Source organism: Rissa tridactyla, chromosome 19 (genome assembly GCF_028500815.1).
Source record: "Rissa tridactyla isolate bRisTri1 chromosome 19, bRisTri1.patW.cur.20221130, whole genome shotgun sequence".
NCBI lineage: Eukaryota > Metazoa > Chordata > Aves > Charadriiformes > Laridae > Rissa > Rissa tridactyla.
The window spans coordinates 717006-742394 of record NC_071484.1 but is presented as its reverse complement, the minus strand read 5'-3'; the positions used below and the strand labels follow the sequence as shown (position 1 = coordinate 742394).

General features: G+C 45.0%; 1 protein-coding gene and 1 gene segment (V, D, J or C); one reads left to right on the top strand and one right to left on the bottom strand.

Annotated features, from left to right (window-relative positions):
* The first annotated feature begins 1767 nt into the window (after positions 1-1767).
* Positions 1768-18793, top strand: LOC128919277 (M1-specific T cell receptor alpha chain-like). The segment is given in 5 exon segments: positions 1768-1855; positions 15267-15530; positions 15976-16023; positions 17216-17321; positions 17806-18793. Coding segments are annotated over 5 exon segments (522 nt in total).
* Positions 18794-23031: 4238 nt separating this feature from the next.
* On the bottom strand, positions 23032-25179 carry DAD1 (defender against cell death 1). The gene is made up of 3 exons (XM_054224707.1): positions 24878-25179; positions 23804-23955; positions 23032-23248 (listed from the first exon to the last, which is right to left on the bottom strand). The coding sequence occupies exons 1-2, from the start codon at positions 25116-25118 to the stop codon at positions 23825-23827; spliced, it is 372 nt and encodes a 123-aa protein (XP_054080682.1). The 5' UTR covers positions 25119-25179; the 3' UTR covers positions 23032-23248; positions 23804-23824.
* Positions 25180-25389: the final 210 nt, after the last annotated feature.

Sequence of the window (25389 nt, the reverse complement as noted above, 5' to 3'; positions counted from 1 at the left end):
CTTGAGTGTCCACTGCAGTGCCTTGTAGATGTGTTTGTTGTACCCAGGTCACCTTTCATAGGGGAAGGAGAACATAGGTGCTCTTTCATTTAAGAAATGAAGATGAAGAGGAGTCCCTGAGATGGTAAACTTGCATGAAAGGTGTCAGTACTGGGTCCAGTCCTGTTCAATATATTCATCAATAACCTGGTTGAAGGGATAGAGAGCACCCTCAGCAAGTTTGCTGATGACACAAAGCTGGGAGGGGTGGCTGACACAGCAGAAGGCTGCGCTGCCATACAGAGAGACCTAGACAGGCCAGAGAGTTGGATGGAGAGAAAACTTATGAAATTCAATAAGGGCAAGTGTAGGGCGCTGCACCTGGGAAGGAATAACCCCATGCACCAGGACAGGTTGGGGGCTGACATGCTGGAGAGCAGCTCGATGGAAAGAGACCTGGGAGTCCTGGTGGACAACAGGATGACCATGAGCCAGCAATGTGCCCTTGTGGCCAAGAAAGCCAATGGCATCCTGGGGTGCATCAAGAAGAGTGTGGCCAGCAGGTCGAGGGAGGTCATCCTCCCCCTCTACTCTGCCCTGGTGATGCCACACCTGGAGTACTGTGTCCAGTTCTGGGCTCCCCGGCTCAAGAAGGACAGGGAACTGCTGGAGAGGGTACAGCAAAGGGCTACCGAGATGATTAGGGGACTGGAACACCTCTCTTATGAAGAAAGGCTGAGGGACTTGGGTCTTTTTAGTCCGGGAAAAAGGTGACTGAGGGGGAATCTTATCAACGCTTATAAATACTTAAAGGGTGGGTGTCAGGAGGATGGGGCCAGGCTCTTTTCAGTCGTGCCTGGCAACAGGACCAGAGGTAATGGGCACAAACCTGAGCATAGGAAATTCGACCTAAACATGAGAAGGAACTTCTTTCCTTTGAGGGTAGCAGAGCCCTGGCATAGGCTGCCCAGAGAGGTGGTGGAGTCTCCGTCTCTGGAGACATTCAAAACCCACCTGGATGCGCTCCTGTGCCACCTGCTCTGGGTGAGCCTGCTCTGGCAGGGGGGTTGGACAGGATGATCTCCAGAGGTCCCTGCCAGCCCTATGATTCTGTGATTCTGTGATTCGATTCCTACTCATGTGGCACTTGCCAGAAGCAGCAGTGCATATGGTTTGTACTTGTAGTTCCAATGGTGCTCTTAATCCCATAGAGAGATGGAGGTGTCTTCACTTCAGGTTGTAGGTGACTTTCAGTGACATTCAGCACTGCCTAGTCGGTCTGTGGATGCTCAGCGTTGCCAAGTATTTGGGAAGGTTTTTGTTGAGAGAGGAAATGCTGTGTGACCGCAGGAGCTGGTGCATATAAAACAGTCTTCGGCTCTGGAACAAGACTCACTGTTAGGCCATGTAAGTCCAAGACTGCTCCTATGCTTTCTGTTTTCTGCAAGGCCTTTCTTGATGTGGTTGAGAGAACCAGAGACTAACATGGCTGGTTGTTTTATCATTTAAGTGTGAACATATCATGTTGATGGACTTCACTTTAAGGGAATGTGCCAGCTTGGTCCACAACAACCCTTCTTAATCTCAGTTTGGCTGGGATGGACAAAGTGACCACACACCTGCTCCCAAAATGTCCCTTGAGGAGGCTGTCCTATGCCACTGCATCCTGGTGGGGTTTCTGTTACAAGTGGGAAGAACTGTCACCCTTCTGCTGCCTCTCCTCGCCTTGGCATGGCTGGCCAAAGGCTTAGGGAGGGGTGTTCCATCTGAAATGGTTTGTTGGGCTTTTTGTTATGGGAGGAAATGCTGTGTGATTATGGCACTGGCTATGGCAAGCTGACCTTTGGCTCAGGGACCAGACTGTCCATCCAACCCAGTGAGTGTGCAGCTTTCCTGCGTGTCTTCTATCGAAAGTCCTTGAATGTCCACTGGACCTCCCTGTAGATATACTTGTTGTGTCTGCATCACATTATAGAATGGAAGTAGAACATAGGTGCTATTTCAATTTCGTCCTGTGCCCAGAAACATTTCCAGATGTTGAACTTTTGCTATTTAGAGAAAGATGCTACGGACATGGTGATCCAGGATGGTGATAGTCCGCCAGCCAACAGGAACAGAAGTGTGGTGGTTTAGGACAGATGGACAGCTTGACCAACTCGTGCTCAGTACCTGTGTATGGCTTTGTAAGGCCGTGCGGGATCGTAAAGGGGGTTGAGTTCTGTTCCTTCCCTTAGGACTTTCAGGGTACTTGGGCAAGGCTCTGATGTTGCTTGGTGCAAAGGTTTCCTGAGAGTCATGTGAAATAGCTCTAGGTAGGTAGATTGTCTTTCTGAGCATAACCAGATCATTATGACACTTGCTTTCAGCCTAATTAGGGTGTGGACAGTGAAAGGAGGAACGTGAGGTGGCTGCGGTGACAGGCAGAAGTGGAAGGACCGTCAAGAAAGCCAAGCAAGTGAAATTGCCCACCACTGATCTACTCTGCAGCAATGCAGCAGGTTTTCACTTCAGAGTGAGCATCCCGCTCTCCCAGGATGTAAGGGAAGAGGCTGCCAGTACGGCTGGACTGGTGGAGGTGTTGCCAGTTGGGAGCCAGCACTTCAGGGTTTCTGTGAAGTGCTCTGCTGTTGTGACAGCAGCCTCAAATTCACCTTTGGCTCAGGGACTAAAGTCACCGTCTGGCCAAGTGAGTGGGTTAATGCCTGTGTGTTGCAATCTCATCTCTGACAATGATGTCCAAAGGCTGTGCTGTGACTGGGCAAGAAAAGGGATTGTCTCGTTGAAATGCATAGTACTGATTTAAATACTGAAATGGTTCTTGCATTGTAAAAAAGCCACCTGTAGATGGAAATCTGGATAGGAAGGTGGACTTCATCAATTCCTCTGACCCTAGACTGGGTTCATGTTATTCTCATCCCTTTTGCCATTCCTGATCACTGTCTTTGGAACAGTGATCAGGAAGTGTTCCCTGCCAACTCAGGAGTAGGTTCTTCCCATCTCTCATACCTGAGGTGACTGTAATCAAATCTAGTTATTCCCATGCATGTGAACAGTGAAGAAGGTCTTTGGCAAAGAGAGGCTGGAGGAGGTCGTGCAGGACTGTGTGGGTATTTATAGTTTCTCTCAGAGGCAGATCCATGATTGGATGTATCCAAGCCCTCCAAGAGGCACTGAGGCGGCTGAATGAAGAGGCCCATTTTGTAAAGACTTGTGACACTGTGCTAATGCTGGAGGATGGGGAAAACTCACATGGGGAAGTGGGACCCGACTTCTCGTTGCCCCAGGTGAGCTGTCTCTTCTTTGAGTCAAGGCAGATGCAACACTGATGACACTGTGCTCTGTCTTCAAAAACAAGAGGGTAGTGGCTCTGTGGAGCAATTTGGGATGGTTTTAGTATTCCCTGGAAAGAAGTGGCAGACTTCCTATTTAACGAATGTGCACTAGGAAAGCGTCCATCCTGGGGAAAGGGAGCAAGTGAAAAGTGAAAAGAAGGAAGTGAAATACAAGAAGAGAGAAGTGGAAAAGAATCTAACAGTCTTTAGTGAGTGGTGAGAGTTTGGATTTGTCAAGGATGGAGGTGGAAAGGGAGGGAAGAGCCCCGTGAGTCTTCCTTGTGGTATTAATGGGACTGTATTGTGGGGAGGAAGAAGAACAAGCAGTGGACACGTAGGTAAGACGTAATGCATTGCAAGCGTTTGTGTGGAGAAATGGAAGGATTTCCTTGAGGAAAGTCGTCCAGGGGGTCTGCGGTGGATAGGAGTGTGCAGAGGTTTTTGCTCTGGCAGACAACACAGTGTCTATGAATACCTACCAATTTACGTTTGGACATGGAACCAGGCTCGTGGTAAAAGCAAGTAAGATTTCTGAGATTTGGGACACTGAGTTGTTCAGTGGAAAAATTCAACCCACCCAAGCGCAAGGTTAATGTTTGCTAAGAGAGGCGCAAAATGCGGTTCAGAAGCTGGCTGTTGCCAAAAAGTCATAACAGTGACCTCTTGGTTACCGTAGTATCTGCTGGATATTGCAAAAGAGGAAAGATGGTCCTCAGAGGAATGAAGTAAATTGCACAAGCTGTGGAGCTCTCCTGTGACATAAGATGGAAAAACCTTTCCTTCCAGTAGTGTAATGACCTCAGGTTTGGAGTAGGAACTAACCACCTTCTTTCTCCAGGCACGGGAACATTGCAAGTTAGGTAAATGACTAACTGTAGCTCAGGTACGCTCAGGTTTGAAAACTATTCACAGAAAACTCTGTAGTTTATTTCTTCCCTTCCTCTGGAATAAAACTATGGGTAAGAAAATTGGTCGCTAACTATAAACAAGGGGGGAATTCCTGCTAGCTGCTTGGGTTTGGAGATATACAATGCAACAATCCTGAAGGAAAGAAAAAAAATAGTTCTTTCCTCCTTTGAAAACTGTGAGTTTATACTCACACCTAAGAAGCTTTCCCGAGCATTGGAATCAGAAACCTCAAGTAAAATTTTTCACTAGTTCAGTAATTAATCTCAAGTTCAGCCAGAGTTGTAGATTCTTCAGGATATTTTTGACTTTCACAGAAGGAAAAATAGGTAAGAAAAGTCAAGCTCTCATAGAAGACTGCCAAACCAATATTTTTTCCCCATTGGAAGAGAGTGAAAGGAATTGTAAATGCTTCACCCGTGGCTTAGGTGTTCTCTCAGCTTTCTCAGAAATTAAATCCCGTTTTCTCTTCGGCATAGAGAGCAGACTGAATTGTGCTCTAGGTTTTGCAGGAAGAATGGGAGAGAGGTGTCACTGGTGCTTGGATTTTGTTTACTCATTAAGCAATGAATTAGCTATGATCTTATACTCCCTAGATTTTACAAGCTCTTCAGGGACAGGGTTCTTTTACGGGTGGACTTTAAGGAAGGACGCTGGGCTTGACAGTAATGAGTGAGTGAGGTTTTGATGCGCTGTGCCCCGATCTCATTTTGTGTGTGAATGCATTTTTCCAGTTAGGTATGACTTGGTTTACAGAGCTTCCATCAGCTTTTATCATGCAAAACTAGGTAGTTGTGCAAATTGGGAGCGTGCATTTGGACACTCTTGTCTAAATTACCCCAGTTTGGCTCCAACTGATTTCTTTTTGGGATTTGGTTGTAGTGGTTTTTTGGTGAAGTTTTTGTTGTTGTTCTTGTTTTTCTATTTGCTATCCCAGCTCCAAGCTTCTGTGAATGCATGGCCTGAATTCGGGTTTTGATATTTGATTTTTCTGTATTATTCTTTTCAGCCCTTCTCAAAATAAGTATGCCATTCAGTTCCTTCTGCTATCTAGGGCAACTCAGCTTCTCTGTGGCCCTGGGTAATGGAAAATTGACTATTGCGCTTATAGAGTGCTTGCTTGTGCGTGTGTAGCTGTAGGATCATCACTGCTGAACCCAAACTGCCATGGAAGACCTAGTTCTGGAGAAGATCGAGGGGAGATTTCTGTTGTGTGCTGAAGTACTGTGCAGTCTTCAGGGCATGAATCAAGCCCACGTTTGGTCGTCAACCCCCCCCCCCACTGAAACCCAGCAAGTATTAATTAATACAATACGAAGTGCAGCCTGCAAAGGAAGGTGATCATTGCAAGAGAACAGAGCAGAAAGGTAACACAGACTGGTGAGACTGGTGGCAGCAGTCAGAAAGCTTCTAAACACTGTCTGGAAAGTTGTATAAGCACACACTGATTGACAGATGCTGCTATTGTGTGGAGACAGAGGAAAGAATGAACAGGTGACTAATTAGGTGGTGGACAATAGCTAGACTAGTGAGTGTCAGGAATGATTAAGTAGGCAGAGGAATGTGGCTGAAGGAAGTGTTTATTTCAACATACATGCTGAGGCCAATAACCTTGGTTAGATTATTCCAATAAGCATTTTGCATTGCCATGTTTTCAAGTCTTAATCCAGCGTATATGCAGAGCAGTGCACCATTTTGCAAAGCACAGTGTCACAGTGTCACTGTGAGCTATGGCAAACTTACATTCGGAGCTGGAACCAAACTGGCAGTTTCTCTAGGTACGTCTGAATTCTCACATCGTTTATCTTGGAAGTAATTTCATTTTTTAAGTTATTTTGCCTATTTCATCATTCCACAATATATTAGGAATAGGACTATAAATTTTCAGCTGGTATAAGAGCAAGTGATTTCCATGGCTACATATATATTTTCCCCTCCCTATTCCTGATGATGAACTATCCATAGCGGAAGTTTCATATGTGCAAGAGGATTTTTCTTGGAAAGTCAACAGGAAGTGGGATCCTAAATCAAAGATCCTCATGTAGAGGAGAAGAAAAGGGAAATAAAGCCAGCATGGGCCATCAAAATGTAGAGTGGTGAGACTAGTCTCATAAAGCTGTAGCAGGTAAAAAGGACTGTTCTAGCATGTGGATGCTCATACTTTAAGATAACAAAACTAGTTTTGTTACGCAGATGCAAAATATAAGCACATATTGGGTCTTTGCTTTGGAGATCCTCAATAAAGCTGTAATGATAGGTGGATTCTGTTCTGGATAGGTTCTGTAATATTGTGAAGCATTATATAAATACAGGAAGCTTAGGAAGCAAGCTTGTTCCTGAGAATGATACCAAATTTGTATTCACAGCCAACTAGTTGAGTACTGTGAAATTACCTTGACCTTCAACATCCACATGAAGCTTGGAGAACATTAGAAGTGAAGTTCTGAAACTGCTGGAGAACAGTGTGAGAAGTCTTAAAAGCTAGGGTGCAATAGATATCCAGACAGAGGGGAAAGTGGTCAAGAAGCAAAGTTCATTACTGAATGACTTTTGTGGAAAGATGGAAAGGTGACCCTGACCACAAAATATTTTTCTCTGAAGAAAAAAGCAGGAAAAATATTGTGCTTTGGCAGTTGCTGCCACAAGTGTCTGAAAAAAATTCCCCCAATCCCCCACACTTCTTCTCTTGTCTGAAACTCTTTTGAAAAGGGAAAGAAAGTAAGGCAGATCCTGAGACACCAATATTTTTCTGTAAATATATAATTTTTTTCCAAATTTCTTAAGAAAATAATACTTTTAGGAGCATTTAATATCTAAATGCTTTGGATTTACTCTAGCAAAATAATGTTTCAATTTCTTAAAACGGAAGGACACTTTCAAAATAATTTATTCTGAAAGTTAAAAAACACAGCAATATAAAGAAACTATTAATTCTGAAAACCTCTGGGGAAATTCCTCATATTTCAAATGACCCTCCTGACGCTGTTCAAAAACATCTGAGAAAATTAAGAAACTCAAGTTTATATGGAGCTATCAACAAGCTAAATGAGCTATAAATCAAGGCTCTGCCTGAGTTCATTTACACGTGCCCTAATTTACCATTATAGTCATATCTATATGCAACTGCTTCAGATCTCACTCTGGTCACAGTGTAGAACCTAAGAGCTTCCTGAATGCATATTGAAACCTCAGTGGCTAATGACAGAATAAGCAATGGTGTCCCTGCCACAAAAAAATTTCATACCAAGAAGTGTGCTTTCTACTTACAAGCTAAATGGCCAATTTGCTCTGGAATCACTCTTAACTAATTCAGATGGTGAATCCAAGAGAATGGTATGATGGAGTTTGTACTTCATCATCAAACACTAGATAAGCTGTGAAGTAACAGTAAATAAACTAATTTTTGAGAGAGGAATCTGACTGACAGACTAAATAAATGTGGAATGAGATGAAGAATAGAACTTGTGATGCAGGTAGCCTTCTGGACAGAATGGAATAAATATGATGGAGGGGAATATTAAGGAACAAGTGTCTGGGAGTTTGAAAGATGCAAAACAACACATGGAAAGAAAATCAGAAAATAATAGTCCTAGATAGATGGAACTGTCTAATTGCAGAGATAAATACAATTTCTTTTGGTGGAGTGTTTCACCATTGAAGATTCCATTCAATATCAGTCTGGATATTGTAGGGACCTGTGCTATTGTGTGACTATGGAAGTAGTTACAAACTCACATTTGGATCTGGGACAAGACTTCTGGTTTTGCCAGGTACGTTTATCCTGATGTTTTGGCTGATTTGCAAGTTTGTTGTGGATAAACACCAAGATCTGGGAAGTGGCAGCTGTCAAAGGCATAATAGCCTGAGGTCTCACTTTAACCAGCCAAATTTATTCCACAGCAGCTGTCCAAGCAGTCTGCCTTGAGGCAGCTGCAGGCAGGCATGTGCTTTCAGTGCTCTTCCATCAGTTGCGTTCCTGTGATAAGCTACAACAAAGACTGTTTTTGCTCTTGTTAAGCTAAGTCGTGAATTTGTTTTCTTCTGAGGGTTAATCCATGCCACTTCCATTGGCCTCAAGCAAAGTCATGGATGATATAAATCTGATGAAAGTGCATTGAAACACAAGAATTGTTATCCTATTTATATTGCTGGACACGAGCCAGCAACATGCACTCACAGCCCAGAAAGCCAAGTATATCCTGGGCTGCATCAAAAGAAACATGGCCAGCAGGTCGAGGGTGGTGATCATGTCCCTCTACTCTGCTCTGGAGAGACGCCACCTCCTGTAGTGCATCCAGCTCTTGAGTCCTTAGTATGAGAAAGACATGGACCTGTTAGAGCAGGTCCAAAGGAGGGATACAAAAATCATCAGAAGCATGGAACACATCTCCTGTGAGGAAAGGCAAAGAGTGTTGGCATTGTTCAGCCTGGAGAAGGCTCTGGGGAGACCTTATTGCAGCCTTTCAATACTTAATGGGGAGTAATACGAAAGTTGGAGAAACTTTTTAGTAGGGCCTGTAGCAATAGGAAAAGGGGTAATTGTTTTAAACTAAAATGGGGATAGTGTGCCCAGTAGGACTAGGGAATTGATTGTGCTGCTGTACTCGGCACTGGTGAGGCCTCACCTCGAATACTGTGTTCAGTTTTGGGCCCCTCACTACAAGATAGACATTAAGGTGCTGGAGCGTGTCCAGAGAAGGGCAACAAAGCTGGTGAGGGGTCTAGAGTACAAGTCTTATGAGGAGATTCTAAAATTCTCTTATGATTCTAAAAGAGGGTAGATTCAGACTAGAAATAAGGGAAAAAAGTTTTTACTATGAGGGTGGTGAAACACTGGAACAGGTTTCACAGAGAGGTGTTAGATGCCCCATCCCTGGACACATTCAAGGTCAGGTTAGATGTGGCTCTGAGCAACCTGATCTAGTTGAAGACGTTTCTGGTCTTTACAGGGGTGGTTGGTCTAGATGACATTTAAAGGTCCGTTCCAACCCAAACCATGCTATGATTCTATGATTTAGAAAATACCCACTTATGGTGATTATCATCATTTTAGCTGGTCTTTGCTTGTAACAGAATCCCACCAAGGTCATACTTAACACTTACTTCTGCTACCACATATCTAAATAAATGAGAGTATATGAATCCTAAAGTAACAGAGTTAGAAGGCTGAGATTGCCTTTGCAACTGCCTGTGAAGCTCTAAGATCTAGACAGGGTCACAATGTGACACTGAAACCTGTAAGGAGATAACCAAGGTTAAAGGGGTTCTTGCAATGGTTTCCTGGGTCGTGTGAACTATGGGAGGTGGAGAAGGATACAAGCTGACATTAGGAAAAGGAATCTTGCTGGTGATCAAGCCAGGTAGGCAGTAAACAGTCAAAAATTCAGGAGAAAACTTGGACTGAAAGGCAACAGCCCTAATTACATGACACAATGAAATGGAATTTTAGGTGATGTTACAGATGGAAAAACAGAGATTGTTCCTAGTATTGCCCCAAAAGGTGTAATACACAACTGTACTGAGTGAGTGAATGAACATTTTTTTATTTGATCTCCCTCTTTCTGACCCTGATAATTTTCTAGGAGATTTCTTTGGCCCTTTGATTGTGAGATATATCAATGTGTATCATCATTGCTTCCTTAAGATATTGCCTGCTCTGGAATGTCTGTTGACCTGGTTGACAGTATGCATTGGGACAACCAGTCTACATTTTTGTAGAGGTTGACACCAGTGTGCCAATCAGGGATATGTGAAACTCACATTTGGAACTGGGACCCAACTTCTTGTTGCCCCAAGTAAGTTCGAGCTTTCTGTTCCATATTAACACCAGGACTGGCAAATCATTTGTTCTTTGGGTAGATGGAATAGGGAATTTCATGGAAGCATGTTCCAATTGCTTTTCAGCTTCCCTTGACAAAAACCAGTTGGAATAGAGATGCTGTCTTGGAATCCAAGGAGTGCTTGGCTATGGTGTGGCAGTGACCCACTGCAGGAAAGAACAGCTAGAGAAGCTGGTAATGTTCACACAGGTTTAATAGTCACAACATGGTGCATAGAGTTACATAGAGTGCTGCAAGCAGTTCACACAAGGCTGAACGCTACATAAAAAGTTTAGCACTTTTATAGAGTTTCTGGCTATTAAAGTTTTCAGACTTGATTTTTGCATCTTTAAAATAATAGCTGTGGGTTACTCTGACTAATGGCCTAGAGATTGGATATTCTAACTCTCAGCCTAAGAGAATATGTCATGATTTTTTGGTTTTAAAATCTGAAAGTAAAGTCCCCTTCTATATTTGTAAAAGCTGCTGTTACAATGTGAGCAGTCAGGAACTACAAAAATTGTATTTGGAAGCAGAACCAAACTTGTTGTGAGGCGTGGTAACTCCCTTTCCTTTCCTTGGTTATATTTTAAAATGCTTTAGGAACCTGAAAAGATGGAATGAAATTTCAAATATCTTGTCTGTCATCCTCTGGTAGACAGCTTTCCTACATATTTTGAATGAGGAGACATTGGAATATGCAGCTGGTAGCCAGGAATTTGTTGCAAAGGCTTCTCGTTGAGCGGAAAACTGAAAGACACAGTAAATTTGTGTTTGGAAGAGGGACTAGATTTAAAGTCAACCCAGGTGAGTAAGATTTGGAGAAGGACAGGCTATGAAGGTATGAAGGTGGGAGCAATATCCACTGGTTAGGGTTTCTGAATAGGTCTACCTTTATGAAGAATGAACATAAACCCTAGATGAAGAGGGGAGGGAGGAGTGAAGACTGAAAGAAAATGAACCCAGGATTATTTCTCAAGAGGGTGCTTCTGAAGATGGAGCAGGGAGACTGGGAATAGTGGAAATGAGATGGCATCATCAGTGTTTTAGGTTAATGATGTTGGCATATCATTAACATTAACTTCTGAGTCCTGTCGGACAATGATAATGTTTTGCCTTAGATTGAGTGGAAAAAAAATCAGAGATACATCTGGGTTCATGTTTAAGTCTTAGTTTCACAGTGCATTGTGAAGGAATTTCCCAGATGACTTAGACTATAGTATTTGCAATGATTCAAACTGGGGTGCGTGGGATACTGGAGCTAGGAGAGTAATTTCTGGCCAAATAAGTTATCTAATTACATATACCCATTAAATAGACTGATCAGGAAAGGATATAATTTTGGTGTGAAAGGGACATCTACATCTGAGGCAATTCCCCAAGTGTACAATCAAAAGTTCTTTTGACTTTTTGATATCAACACAAAAATGATCTTCCACCTGTTTTTAAAGAGGGATTTTAAGTTGATTCTTTTGCATAGTTTTTTTTCTTACTCATTGAACAAATGTGATTTTTTTTGGCTGGTGCTACATAAATAGTTAATCTCTAATGGAGAAAGTTTCTCTTTTTTTGAGTTGAAATTATCTGAATTGAGGGTTGGACTAGATGACTTTTAAAGGTCTAAATCTCTGGCATATAAAATTGAAAACTTGTTCTGGCAATTAAAACTTACTGTGATTTTGGAAGAAAAAAGTATGCAAATCATTTTGTGAAAATGACAGAGGTTCTCAGGAGGTTCATGAACAGCCACTTCAAGTCTTTTTGTTTCCAGACAATTGTTACAGATGGGTTAAGCCATCTCATTCACCTGGGCTTTAAAGAGCAGATTAGGTAAGCAGAATTGCTCCTTCTGACCCCCCCCAAATGTTCCCTTAACATTGTTGAAAGGAGCAGCAGAGATCATAGTAAATCTCTCCCACAGTTTAGGTGATGCATGAATCTACACATGAACACAAATAGTATGTTGCTTCCCAATATGAAATTTAAGAAAACTTCATCTCAACTTTTCCTTAATGTGAACACATCCTGATACTAGAGGACTATTTAGTCCATCGGACACTTGATTTCTCCTCACATACCGGGTATCTTCCTCTATTAATTCAGTTTTAGTTTTGGTTCAGCTAGAAATCTTCCCCTTTAAAGGTTAATCTTCCCCTTTAAAGGTTTGTGAGAAAGATCTTGGCTGGTTTTGATAGTTTGACTTCCCCAAGTGTAATTACAGAGGCAATGACAAACAATTTTTTGGGATGGAGACAAGAATTATGCCTGAACCCTGTAAGTGAAGGAGTTTCACATTTGCAAATACTGAATCTCTGCACAGAGTCTTCGTACCTTGGATGACTTGGCTGAGGCTGGACTAGGACCTGGCCTCTTTTATCTGAGTGCCTCCAGACACGAGCACTGGAAGTCTAGAGAAGGGTTCAGGTACTAGATGTGGACATCTAGTCTTACTGTAGACATCCTAGCATCCGTGTAGTGCTGGCAGATTTCACAAAGGACCTCTGGTAGATCTTTTGGAACTTCCTTTGGAGGACAGTCAACAAACATCACTAAAGTGCTTGTTAAGTCACTGGAGTTGCCCCTCTGGGGTCAAGATTAGCCTGTATGAGAGTGTGAGGAAGTATATATTTCATGTGGGTTGGGTGATAGCTCCAGGTTAACTCCAGCTGTGGAATATCACGTCACAGGCTGAGGAATAGTAAGAGGATCACAGACCTCTGTCACACCAACTCCAATCTGACCAGAGATTCAGAAAGTTTGCTTTGTAGGGAATGGAGAATGAGATAAATGTCTGTATAACACAAGCTGTGTGTTAAACCAGTTGAGGGTTTCTACTGGAGCTTGTTTGGAAAAAAAGGCGTAGATCTCAGTCTGATGTTGGAACAGGCTGTGCTTTCCCAAAATATGCCTCTGGAGTTTGCTTTCTCTGTAGACTGGTCAGAAATAGCATTCCAACAGCTCCTTTCCTTCCACTTGGAAGATATCCTTCAGTAAAGATTAAATTAGGCAGGGTGGACAGCTCAGAGTATCATGATTTACTTCTCAATCTTTCCTGCAAATACAGGTCATAAATATCAATACAGCATCTCCAACACATACACCAACTCACAAAGACAGAAAAACAGGAAACATAGGTCACAGTGCTGTGGTTATAATAGCTGATATTTACCAAGACAGCTATCTGCAAACTTTCGTAACAGTTTGCAAATATGCAAAGGAACTTAACGGAAAAAGGCTCGAGTACTGGAACAAAGCCAGCAGTCTGAGCAAGAACAAGAAATGAGTATTTTGCAAAACAAGTGCTGCTGAAGCTGCCTGCAAAAGACAGACCTTATTTTTTTATCTGCTCAAGATAAAAGCATTGCACAGATTGAAAGGGAGAAAAACATCCTAATTTGGGGAGAAGTAAATGTAGATGTTCAGAAAGCATAGTACTCATTATGAGAGAGAAGCAGAAGAGCTTGATCAGTTCCTCCTCTGCTCATTTGTATCCACGTACTCCATGACAATGATGGACCCTGGTTCATCTGTATTTTATACAGGGGTCTACCATCAAGCTTTTTATGTGCTCCTGTCTCCCTCTCCCTAACAAATAATCACTGAAAGCTATTTCTAAAACAATAACTGGGAGCTTGAGAGGTGGGAAGTGGCGTTGGGAGAGTCAGAATATACATTAGACTATATTCTGTGTAGTTGGGAAAGACGGTCTCATCAGGTTTTTCAAAACCAGGGCTAGAGAATGAATCATTAGACTTTGTGGGTTAGGTTTTTTTCTGAGATCATACTAGTAAAGAAGTATGGCTATTTCTCTAAGGTGCTGACATCTGGTAATTGAACAGATGAAAAGCACCTGTCTCAGTGACAGAACTAGGGTCTCCACTTGCATAAGATTTTGAGACAGTTTCTAAAACCCAAGATTTAGTCCAAAATTCCCCCATGGGAAGAAAGTAAAACTTCTTCATCAGGGAGCTTAGCTGTCTTTAATATTTCTACAGTATTTACCAGTACAGTGTGTGAACAGGGATGAAGCAAATATTAATCTAAACTCTCAACCCTATACAACAACAATTTGTCAGTTTATAAATCTGAACTGAAGCTCCAGTTCAACCCCGTGATTGTGAAGTCCAATGGAAAATGAAGCCAGAGGGTTGCTGAGAGCCCCACATCTGCATCTTGGCTACAGTATGTCTTTAATGACATTTCATCTGCTTATCATTACAGTACTGCAATGCCCATAACAAAATTTAGTATTACGCATGAACAAGGATTTAGGAAAGCACCTTCTCAAAGAATCAGACTTCAAGAGCTGGACAAGATGAAATGTATGCTCAGAGTACAAGTTTACAAAGCTAAATGTGCAAAAAAAGAGTTTAACCACAGGTAGTGTTTTGACATGTGTGGAAAATCCTAGTCTAACTGACTTGCTAGCAGAATTTGAAGCAAAACACAGAAATAAACCCCAGGTGTCTTATATCTGCAGCCTTTAGTCCCCCAAACTCCTCTTCTGCAGGGTAAAATTAAGTAAAAAGATCTTGCACTGCACTGTCAGGTGGTGGAACATAATGAAACATTTGTTTCATCTTTCTTCCCCTAAATGGAGCCATGTGTTTCTACTTTGCAGTGGCTTTCCTAGCTTTCTCCTATAGGAACAAAATTAGCTGGACTGGTGGACACACTTAAGACCTGATAGTTTACCCACTGTCCCTCAGGACAGGTGGAGGAAGTGGGATTTTGAATGTCAGTAGTGGATTTGAGTACACATTTGCAGGAAAGGCAGGATTCTCTTCAGACAAACGTCATAGCAGTGAGGTAAGAAGAGAGTGCTCTCTCTGCCTCTTATACACGTTCCTGAGCACATCCGGGCCAAGATCCAAAAGGAAGCCCAGGCTGCAGAGTTGAGTTAAATGAGCTGTTACAGAGAGGAATGACTAGGTTAGATATGGACATCCAGGCTGTGGATACCCACATGAGTGTCATCTGAGATGCTCTAGTGATCCTGTCTGGCCATTGTGTCTCCCACACAACTTAAGTCAACGTAAGTCTCATGTAGTTCCTGCATCATCTGCTCTGGATGCCTTGGTTCTCTAAAGGTGTCCTAGCACAGGATCCCTATGATCAGGCAACTTCCCACTAGAATAATGTAAAAACCTCCATACCTAAGTGTCTGTATGTTAAGATTGAAGGAACTATGACTTTGTCCTCTCATCTAATGGCTCTTCTCCATTTTCAGATATTACTCCATCTCCTTCAGTCTACAGGCTGACGTCTAAAGATGATGAGGATTTGGAAATGTGCCTTATCACGGATTACTCCCCTGAAAAGCTTACTCTTAAGTCAGCTGATAAGCAGACAAATGCTATTGTGGAGGTGGCAACATCCGAGAACAAACAAGAAGCGAGCTACCTGTCAACCTACTGGGACAAGAAACATGCAATGCAATGTGGTGCAAGTGATAAGGACCTTGGAGACCTGGAAGGAGAGGATCCTGAAAGTGGTAATGGCATTGTTGGATGTGTGTGCAAGTCTAGAGCTACTCTGGTCCCTGTACTATTAGTATGAGCAGGACTTGTTCACATCTCCCAACCCCACAAGAAATGCTAAATTATGCTCCCACGCTCCAGAGGAATATTGCCTTGTTGCCGCTGCTTTCTTTTGCCTTCCTCCTTGGTGGAAGGGTCAGTAGGCTGGTATAGTCACAGCAGAGAGATCCTAACATCACACTGTGGGGGCTATAAAGTTGAAATTCCTTTGTCCGATGGGGTGCTAAAGTTTAATTAGGTCTTGTTTTATGCTTGCCCTGAAAACAGCAGAAATGAGTGTTTATGGGAGGGTTTAGTGGCCAGAAACTCTAATCCAGCCCTTCTAAGTAGAGATATCTTTATGAACTCCTGAAGAAGTACATTTCTGTTATTAATAAAATTTATTTTTACTATTTGCAGGTGACAGCGCTGTCTGTGTTACAGGGGTGTCTCTGCACTTCAGGACAGGTACGTACACAGCATTTTAAGAGTAAAGCTCAGCCTGATTAGAGGAAATGTCTTCCCAAGTTTTTGCTAATGTTCCCTGTTTGCAGAATTCCTGTTGGAGCAAAAAGCTCAAACTGGAAATTTCCAAAAGGGTCCCACAGGTTTTAAACATCAAGGCTGGAAGTCATCGCGTTAATGTAATCTTCCAGAGCTGAGATGGTAATTTAACGTGACCCGTGTAGCCAGTGCCTACATGCTCTTGCTAGGACTAGCCAAACAACTGCTCCCCATCACATAATGATTTACAGTACTGATATGAGTCAGCCTTACTGGATGTCTGGCTGCATTTCACACTTCAAAAGAGTTGTTTTTATTTTTGGGTGCACAAACACCTGATGAACCAAAAGATAAGCAGGTGGTTTCTGCAGGGAGTGCTCAACAAGCAGGGCTGCACTCAAGACCTGCTGCATCTGAGCAAGCTTTGCTTCAGCTCATGGCAGTGGGAGTACAGTAGCCAGTGCTGGAGCCCAAGCAGTTGCTGTTCCTGCTAGTTCAGAGGAGCTGAGCCTGCCTCTGCACTGGCCCTGTTTGCGGAAGAGCTGTACTTTCGTAAACATGCAGCCTTGCTGAAAAGAAACCAGTCAGCCAAATGATTCCAAAACACCACTTCAGAAAAATACTCATCAGTAAACTTGGTTGATGTGATCAGTCATTTCAGAGAGAGGTTTTCAAAGATAAACATAAAATGACTTTTTGATGACAGCTCCCTGCTTCCCCAATATAGATCAATGTTTTTTTCAAATGAAAATGGTTTTCAATTTAAGATTAATGGAAAATCCAAACAGACTTTGTGTTCTTTGAATAAAATTTAACTTGGTTTCCCCCTGCTCACCTTAAAAAATTTTAGGAAGAGGAAGGAGGGACACCTCCAGCCTCCAGCCTTTTAAATACATTGTATTTGAAAATAAAATAGATGGTTAGCAGACTTGCATATTGGATAATTAAGTGGTTATTGAAAGAAAACCCAGCCCTTGAAACAGCAACTGGAAGCAACGAAAATCTCAATGAGACAGCTCATTGTCTCATTAACTCTCCTGCTAGCTGACTCACTCACACAAAGAGGAACAGCTTCATTAAGAAGTGCTTTTAAGTCTGTCTGAAAGCGAGGATGTCTCAGAGCTCTTGTGACTTTCATTCTCTGTTACTTTTACAGATGAAAAGCTGAACATGCTGTCTTTATCACAGCTGGGTCTGAAAATAATTTTAATGAAAGGAATAATTTTTAATGTGCTGATGACAATGCTTATGTGGAAAAAAAAGTGAGTACGCAATGGGGGTGGTAAGGCCTCTGACAGAAAACATCTGCACAAGTTCATTAGCTATGAATGTTCCTTCTCTCTGTAATAACTGTTTATGCAGTCTATCCATACGCCTTCTGTCTACCAACAGAAAAATCCCTCCACTCCTTTGGCCATATCATTGTTTTCACCCACGCCTCAAGTCTATTTACTTTTCCTTATCCACATGCAAATTAATTTTTTTTCTTCTTTCTAGACATCTCTCCCTTGTATTTCTACATCCATCCATTCCCTTGTCAGCATTCATCCAGCAGATCCGTCCCCTGACAGGTCTCCAGCTGGGAAAGTTGATGCTTATTGACTTTAAAACCTCAGACTTAATATATTAGTTTTTGTCCAGTGTCTCTTTCTCCTCTTTCTATTGCCTAGACGCTTCAGGTCTGCAATTGTGTAGCTGTGGCTGTATCCCAAATAATGATTTAACATACCTTTATTTTTGTTACAGGAATGAAAGTAGCCAGATGCTGCAGTCCTGAAGTACCAAAAAAATCTGCCGAGGAATCTTTACCAGGGCATTGTGTGCAAGAGGGAACACAGACATTCCTGCTGCAAGGGATATCACTTGCTGTTTCTGTATATCACGTCCGCCATTATAATCTAAATGCTTTATTTGCATTGTTATAAAGCTACTCAAAAATGAGCTTAAAATTTTCAGCATTCTGCTCTGCCAGATGCCTGATTCATTTAGCATGACAATACCTCTCTCTGCGTGAAGCATAGTTTGCTATAACTATAAATTGCCAAACTATTCACTAATCATTATTCACCATTACTTGTGTTAAAACGACACGCAATTTCCGCTTTGGGCAGTGTTGTTTGTTGAAAACCACAAGCTAGATATCGCTTGAATGTGAATTTTTCGTATTTTGTTGGCTTTCAGGTATGCACGTTTTAGAGTGCACCCCCACAGACACCATTTCAGTTGCAAACAAAACACCCCGAATAGCAAAGGGAGACTTACTCAGGGTGCTTTGCACCATGTCCTGTTATCTTTTGCTAGATGAGAGCAAGGTATCTTTTTTTTTTCCCCTTAAAGATATGCTGCTAAGTCTCCAAGAAGTCCTGAATTCAGTGAAATTCTCACTTCATTTTTACAGAAGGAAAGGATGGGTTTTAGTATTTTTCAAAGTCTATCTTGCCTTAACATTTTCTGAATTAAACCAGTTTACGATTTGGCTCTGTGTTTAGTAAAAATACAAACTACTTTTGTTCTTTCCGTTTAGTTCTAGCAACCTTAGATTTCCCAATTTCTTTTTATAATCATTGCATAAAACTACACTGAAATATTTACCTGTCCACGTGTGCACTCCTTGGAAACAGTGCATCCACATGAAATTCACCCGCTGCTAATTCTTGAATTGTGCTGGCAAGCACACTGATATATGGGCATTTCTTTAGGTCTTTGGCCGCTATTAAAGAACTCTTATAAAAAAAAACAAAAAAACTTGTTTGTCTTTTGTACCCATTGTCTGCGGAACTTGTTTTACCCTTCAGGTGAGCTTTAGGAATGAGCCTGGCCTTTGGGGTGAAGGAGGGAAGGGGTGTCCAGACTCTCCTCTTCAGCCTGACGTGGCCACCAGGCAATAACTGGCTGGATCCCCCACTGCAGGGACCAGCTGCCAAGTCCCTTTCCAGGAAACCCTCGCTGTGTTGTGGTGAGAGCAGTGTGGCTGGCTCAGAGGGAGGGGAACGGGTGAGAGCACTTCTCCTCTAAGAGTAGACTCTGGGCTACGTGAAGACACAACGGTAAAATATGGCTTGCCTACAGAGACAGGACAAGTAAGTTCCCAGGTTCTTGAAGGTCTGTGTCTACTGTGATGGGGAATACAGGAACCTGAATGTCCTGCCTCTAAATGTCCCTCACTCCTAAGTGTCACTGGAGAACAAGGTACCTGCTTTGCATTAATGACACCAACTGACCGGCCTGTGTCTCCAGGTTCAGTCTGTCACTGGTAAGACTGGAAAGGAAATTTTCTCCTTTTGTAACATCAATTTCTCCATCTTCTGCTGAAGCACCAGAGATTCCTCTGAAGGCAGAAAAGAGAAGGGTGCAGTGAAAGAAGCACACCCTCCCTGAAAAGCTTGAACCTTGCTCGTACCTCACGCTGGTGCCCAAATGGAGTGGCAGGGAAAGCCTTGCCGGACTGGTGGGGGTGATTCCCCCTCATGGGTTATTTCTTACCCTGCTGGATTCACAGCCATTGGCAGGAACTCCAATTTTGGAAAGACTCATGCTTCAAATGCATTTAGACAAAACCCCCTATTGCTTCATGTGGGAGAGGGTCCCCATGTGAAGACTATGTCAGTATCCCTGCCACAGGACCCGACTCCACAGTGCTGAGCTGCAACATGACAAAGTTACCCTGGTCTTCTGCCGTGGTGCTGCCATTTACCAAGTGGCCTGTCACAGGGTGACAGGGTGACAGGGTGACTGACCTCTTCTGCCAAGGAAAACTTCAAACTTTCTGGGTCTACTGGCCTGATTATTTTATAGTACTGATGTTCAGGGACTCACTCTCTTGTCTCTCCCCTGACACAACAGTCACCCTCATTTCTCTCCAGCTGTAGAAAGGCCACGGCTCTTTAAATGCCAGATTCCAGACAGCTCTTGAGGTTTTACATTTCACTCATGATGAGGTTTGCCACCTCGCAGGGAAACAGCTTGATGAAGTTGCCTAAACCATATTTGAAATACAAAGCAAGTCACTGCATTTTGCAGATTTCCAACTGATTAACCTCATTCCAGAGATCTTCAGGGACTTGGAAGAAAAGTTTCCACACCTATTTACCTTTGGCATGAGTTTTTGAAATTAATATCCATCTTAAATTTTTTGTGTTGCGTTTCAAACCCACTCCTGGCTGTATGGTCAAGGAGAAGGAACAGCATGCTGCCATTGTTTCTCCATCCCAGTCTTTTCTCTTCCAGGTTAAACGACCCCAGTGATAAGATTTGCTGAGTGAGGGGATGAGTGTAAGTAAGTAAGTTAAATATTTTTACTAAGATGACTCTTAGCATGTGATCTGCAAAATACTGAATTTGTGGGTCTGGTTCAATGATATTTTCACATATTAGGCTTTCAATTTCCCACCACCACAATGTGCCCCCCTCATCACCACTTTGCGCTTTCTTGTTTATTTTGAGAAAGAAAAACCGCAGTGCAAAGCAAAGGCAGGAAATAACATGGTAGGACAGGACGTGGAAGGGGGTCTCATGACACAGGTGGGGCAGGAAGAGGACGCACCACCAGTTCCATGATGTCATAATCAAGATCTAGGTCACCTTTTGATGCTCTTCTACACCCTACCGCAGAAACCGCTTCCTCTGGAAAGTGGAGCACAAAACAGGGGGTGAGGGGAGTCGGGCTGGTGTGGCACGTGGCAGGGAGGGTGAGAAGCGTGTGGAAAAGAACAGCAGACGTTAGACCACAGGCCAAAGTTGAATCAGGTTAAGGCACCCTCCCTTCCTGCCCCCTCACCACTACTGCCTGCTCTTGGGTCTGGGGGGAGTTGTTTTGGGTACTGCAGGAAAGACTGAGCTATGTATAGCGTAGGCAGGGGAAAGCAGGGCAGGGGAGAAAATACATTATAAAGTGTGGTGGGTGGCAGGGAGAGATCTTAGAAGTGTGTAAAATTTCTGAATTTGCTGATAGGCCTCTGCACCCTGTTATACAGGCAATGAATCCGCACAAAAAAATCCTTTCACTTCTGACCCAAAAGAGAAGGAAGATGGAGCAGGCCAGAGAGTGCTCACGTTGGCAGGGAAGGAGATGTTGCCATGGTCCATCTCTAGCACCCTCTCCTTTATGCCAGCTCCTGCCCCCTAATACCTACCTATGGGTAGGAGATGAACTTGCATCTTTTCTAGGGATTTTGTTGGGGAAAATACCCTGCTCGACATTTGTCCTCTCTCATTAAACATGGCCCTGTACACGAAACAGCCTCTCCTCCTGCCCTCTTCCACATCGTGAACCCAGGCATGGTCTTTGTAAGGAGCAGAGCTTGGAGACGCCTACAGACTTGTTGAAGCTTATTCAGGTGCGGGAGTAGCTCTAACAGGACCTGAAGCCTAACGCTGAGTTTATGGCAACTAGAGCCATTTCAAGCTGGTAAAAATCAAGAAACAAAAAAAACCACAACAAACCCCAAACAACTAAAAGACAACAAAAGGCAGAAACCCCACAGCTTTTCTTTTTCCCACCGGCTCCCGTGCAGTTCCTGGAAGTGGCCACAGGAGGGTCCCAGCCCGGAGCGCTCTCCGAAGCCGAACCGGGGGGGGAGACCGAGCGACACGGACCCACCAGGGGGCACCCGCAGCTTGCAAACGGCAGCAGCTGCAGCGGCAAGGGGGAGACCCTGAGCTCTTCCTGCCCCCGTGAACATGGCGGCCCTGTCTGCCACGGGCATGGCTCTGAGAGGGCCCTTCTTACGGGGAGGAAGAGCTCGGTGCCTCATTCACGATCCGGCCGCTGTGGAGTCCCCCGCCGGCTCCTCAGCTGTACAAAGTTGGTGCCATCGTGAACAAACCCAGAGGCAGTGAAGACCCCGCTCCCACATACCTCAGTCTTCAGAGAGGCAAGGGACTTTGGAGCCCCAGGTTTCACACTTTTATGGGCTCAATGGCTGCAGCACAGCTGGAAATGCTGTTAAGGAAAAAGATGGTAAACAGGAGCCATAATCCAATGCTGAGAGACAGAAGCCATCAGACCCCATGTTTTATCTCCTTCGTGCCGGTAGACAAGTGTTTCTGTCACATCGCCTCAACTCACGTTTTACCCACCCAGTGTTTCAGCTGCAGAGCAAAGCAGAGCCTGAAGCAGGACCAGTACATGGGCTGAGCCTCACGCATGAAGGTAACGCAGGTACATTCTGCAGCCAAAGGTGTGGAGGGGCTAGCTGGGGTTCACATCTCATCCTGTCTCCACAATCTGATCACCACAGGGCTCTAATTTTCCATCAGGACAAAGAAACATTTCGCCTCAATGCAGGAGATACCTTGGGATTGAGGAGGCAACAGCCACGGGACAAAGCCATTGAGTTTAAGCATTTCACAACACTTTAGAGGGGGAAAGATTTTCGATGAGGTTAAGTCTGAGGGGTGACCTTCTCCATGGACTCAAGCTCAAGCGCAGTTCTGTCTGAGGCACTGACACAGCTTGGCAGCCCCTTCCAACACCCTTGGGTTTATCCGCACGTCAGGCTGAAGAAAAGCCAACACTGTGCTAAGGTGGCTGTGTCGCTACCAGGCCTTAGTGGGCCTGTAAGTCCAGCTGGGACATCCAGCTGTGCCCCACGTGCCTTTGAGGGATACGGGAGGGCCTGTGGGGGGGGATCAGTACACCTGGGGATGTGCTGGAGGAGCCCCTCTGCTTTCTTCCGTTCATGACCACTAACCACAGCCTAACCCAAATTTTTCCACAGCTTTGAAGCCTGGGGGCACGTCGACAATATACTTTCCATAAGATAAAGGGGCAGGAAACAAGGACATGAAAAGGGTGGATGACAATTGCGTTTCCATGATCACTTGTTTCCTGCTTCCCTGTGAAACTGGGGCAGAGAAAAAACGCCTGCTGGGCAGAAAGGGAGGGAGGAGGGTAAAAACAGGGACAGAGTGCCTGAGAGGGAGCTTGGGTGTCAGAAGAACCTCTGTATTTGCCACCAACAGGGAAAAGACTGCAGTATTAGAAAGGGTTTTATTGTCAGAAAGGATTACAGTAACTGTAATGAGGCAGCAGATGCCTCTGTGGGACAGCAGACCCCTCCATAGGACAGTCTGTGGGGAAGAATCTTGAGCGCTGCTTCCTCCATCAAGGAAGTGGGTAAGGGTCTGCTGGGGAACAGCACTTCCCAGTGCCAGGCTGTGGCATCAGAGCTCAAGAGTGGTTCAAGACCTGGAAGGAGAAAAGGCAACGTGAATGACGTTTCTGCAAAGGAAGAGGAAATACCTCACAAGCTCCATTGATCTTGTGGCCCCTTGCGACAATAATAACAGGGCATGTCCTCCACTTTCCAGCACCAAACTCTCCCTGTCCCAAACTCCCTCCTCTCACCTGCTGAGAAACTCAACGCTTGGACACCAGCCACACCATAGCCTCCAGATAGGACAACCCTCACAAACAGAGCCCAGGAGTTCCAGCTCCCAAAACCCCTCTTGCAAAGAATGGGGTATTTCTCTCATAAGAGAGAAATGCGGGTAGGTTTCTGTAACGCTCCTCATTAAACTGCCTTTTAAACAATATAAACCAAAAGCACAGGCACAAAACCAGACAGCTGTAAATCTTAACCTTGTATCAACCTAGAAGACAACAGCTTAACTGTACTTGTCCAAGACGAAGATGGGAGTTAGGACTCCTGGATTCACTATCTTTCAAGTTCCCTCCCAACTCTAAAAAGTACTGAAGCCGTGTGAGCTGTGGTCTCCCCTTAGTGACTCCAGGGATCAGTACCTCACAGTCTCTTCTAGAAGCTCAGCCAACAAAATTGATGACCACAAGATGGAGGATGGTGTTGGCAAAGAGGAAATCGGCAAATGCCCGCTCTGGTGAAATGCCTTGGAACTCGCCTTTGTTTTGGGGGTTGATCTGGATCCGGAGGCAAACTGCATGGCACAGAAAGAATGAGAGATCAGGGATCACAAAAGAAAGTCATGGTGGGAAGCACAGTCTACCCGGGGCCGCCCACCCCAGTCTGGGTCACGGTTCCAGCAGGGTACCACAAGAAAAGGTAACTGTCTTTGTTGTAAGACAAGCAGGACGCTGTCAAGGGACTTGCACAGGGCTTTTATACAATCAGCTCCCCCATTGCACTACACTATCAGGGATGGCCAAGCGAGGCCTGGCGGGAACAGGCTTATAACAGGATGGGACTCGCAGAGAAATGGGAATATTTCTATGTCCTCTACTGGGTGTGTTGGGGAGGGCTGCACAGGAACAAGGTGTGTTTGGGGGGTATTATAGGAGAGCAACACCCTGAAGCAGTAGTTGCTAGAGTTTGGGATGGTTGCTAAAGAAAGACACCAATACAAGATGGTAAAAAGCAGGGCTCCTTGCTGTCAGGGAGAAACAAGGGCACCCTGGGGCTGATGAGGAGCTCTGTCCTGCACAGGGACAGGACCCCTGCAGGCCCACAGCTGCTGTGGAGCACCCTGCTGTGGGGCAGGAGCCTGGGAGTTTCTGGGAGCAGAAGCGGGTGTTACGGGAGAAGGCGGGGGGTGTTGAAGGTTGCTGCGGGGACGCCCTGGCTGCCGGGGTAGGTTTGAGAGCTGCTGTGGGTGACTCCCTCGGGATGCTGGAGAACGCCTGTGGCTGCAAAGGGAATCCTGCGATTACTACAGGAGATCTGGCTATTTCTAGGGCAACTTTCCCGTGGGGCCTCCGGGCGCTGCTGCGGTCCCACGGTCGCTGGAGGGGGATGGGGGTGGGGGAGCGGGGCTCAGGCTTTGCCTACGGAGAGTGGGCGGTTGCGAAGGGGAGGCCAGGGAGACCCGCGGGGGGCCGGGGTGGGCACGGCGGGGCACTGACCGCCCAGGATGAAGCTGCCGACGGCGGAGATGAAGCCGCTGAGGAAGGAGTTGAAGGGGAAGGTGCCGACGCCGAGGCAGTAGCCGAACTGGAGAGCCCCGGTGAGCAGCACGTAGAGCAGGTAGGCGTCCAGCACCTTGAGGCGGCTCGGCGTGCCGCTGCCGTACTCCGCCAGGAAGCGCCGCACCACCGAGCCCACCGAGCCCGCCGCCCCCGTGCCGGAGCCCGCCGCGCCCGACATGGTCCCGCCGGCCAGGCTGAGGTGGCCGGAACCAGCCCGGGCAACGGCTTCCGGGGCACGGCGGGCCCGCGCAGGCGCGCGCCCAGCTCGCCGCGGGGTCAGTGGGAGCTGCGCCGGCGCGCGCCTCCTGCGCGCGACAAGGCGGAACTGGGAGGCGCCGCCGGCCCCTGTACGCATGCGCTTGCGGCGTCTCGCGGAGGGGGAGAGGCGGGACCGCGTTCTCTGCTGGCGCATGCGCTGAAGGCTTTGTCGAGTCTGAGACCCCCCAAGA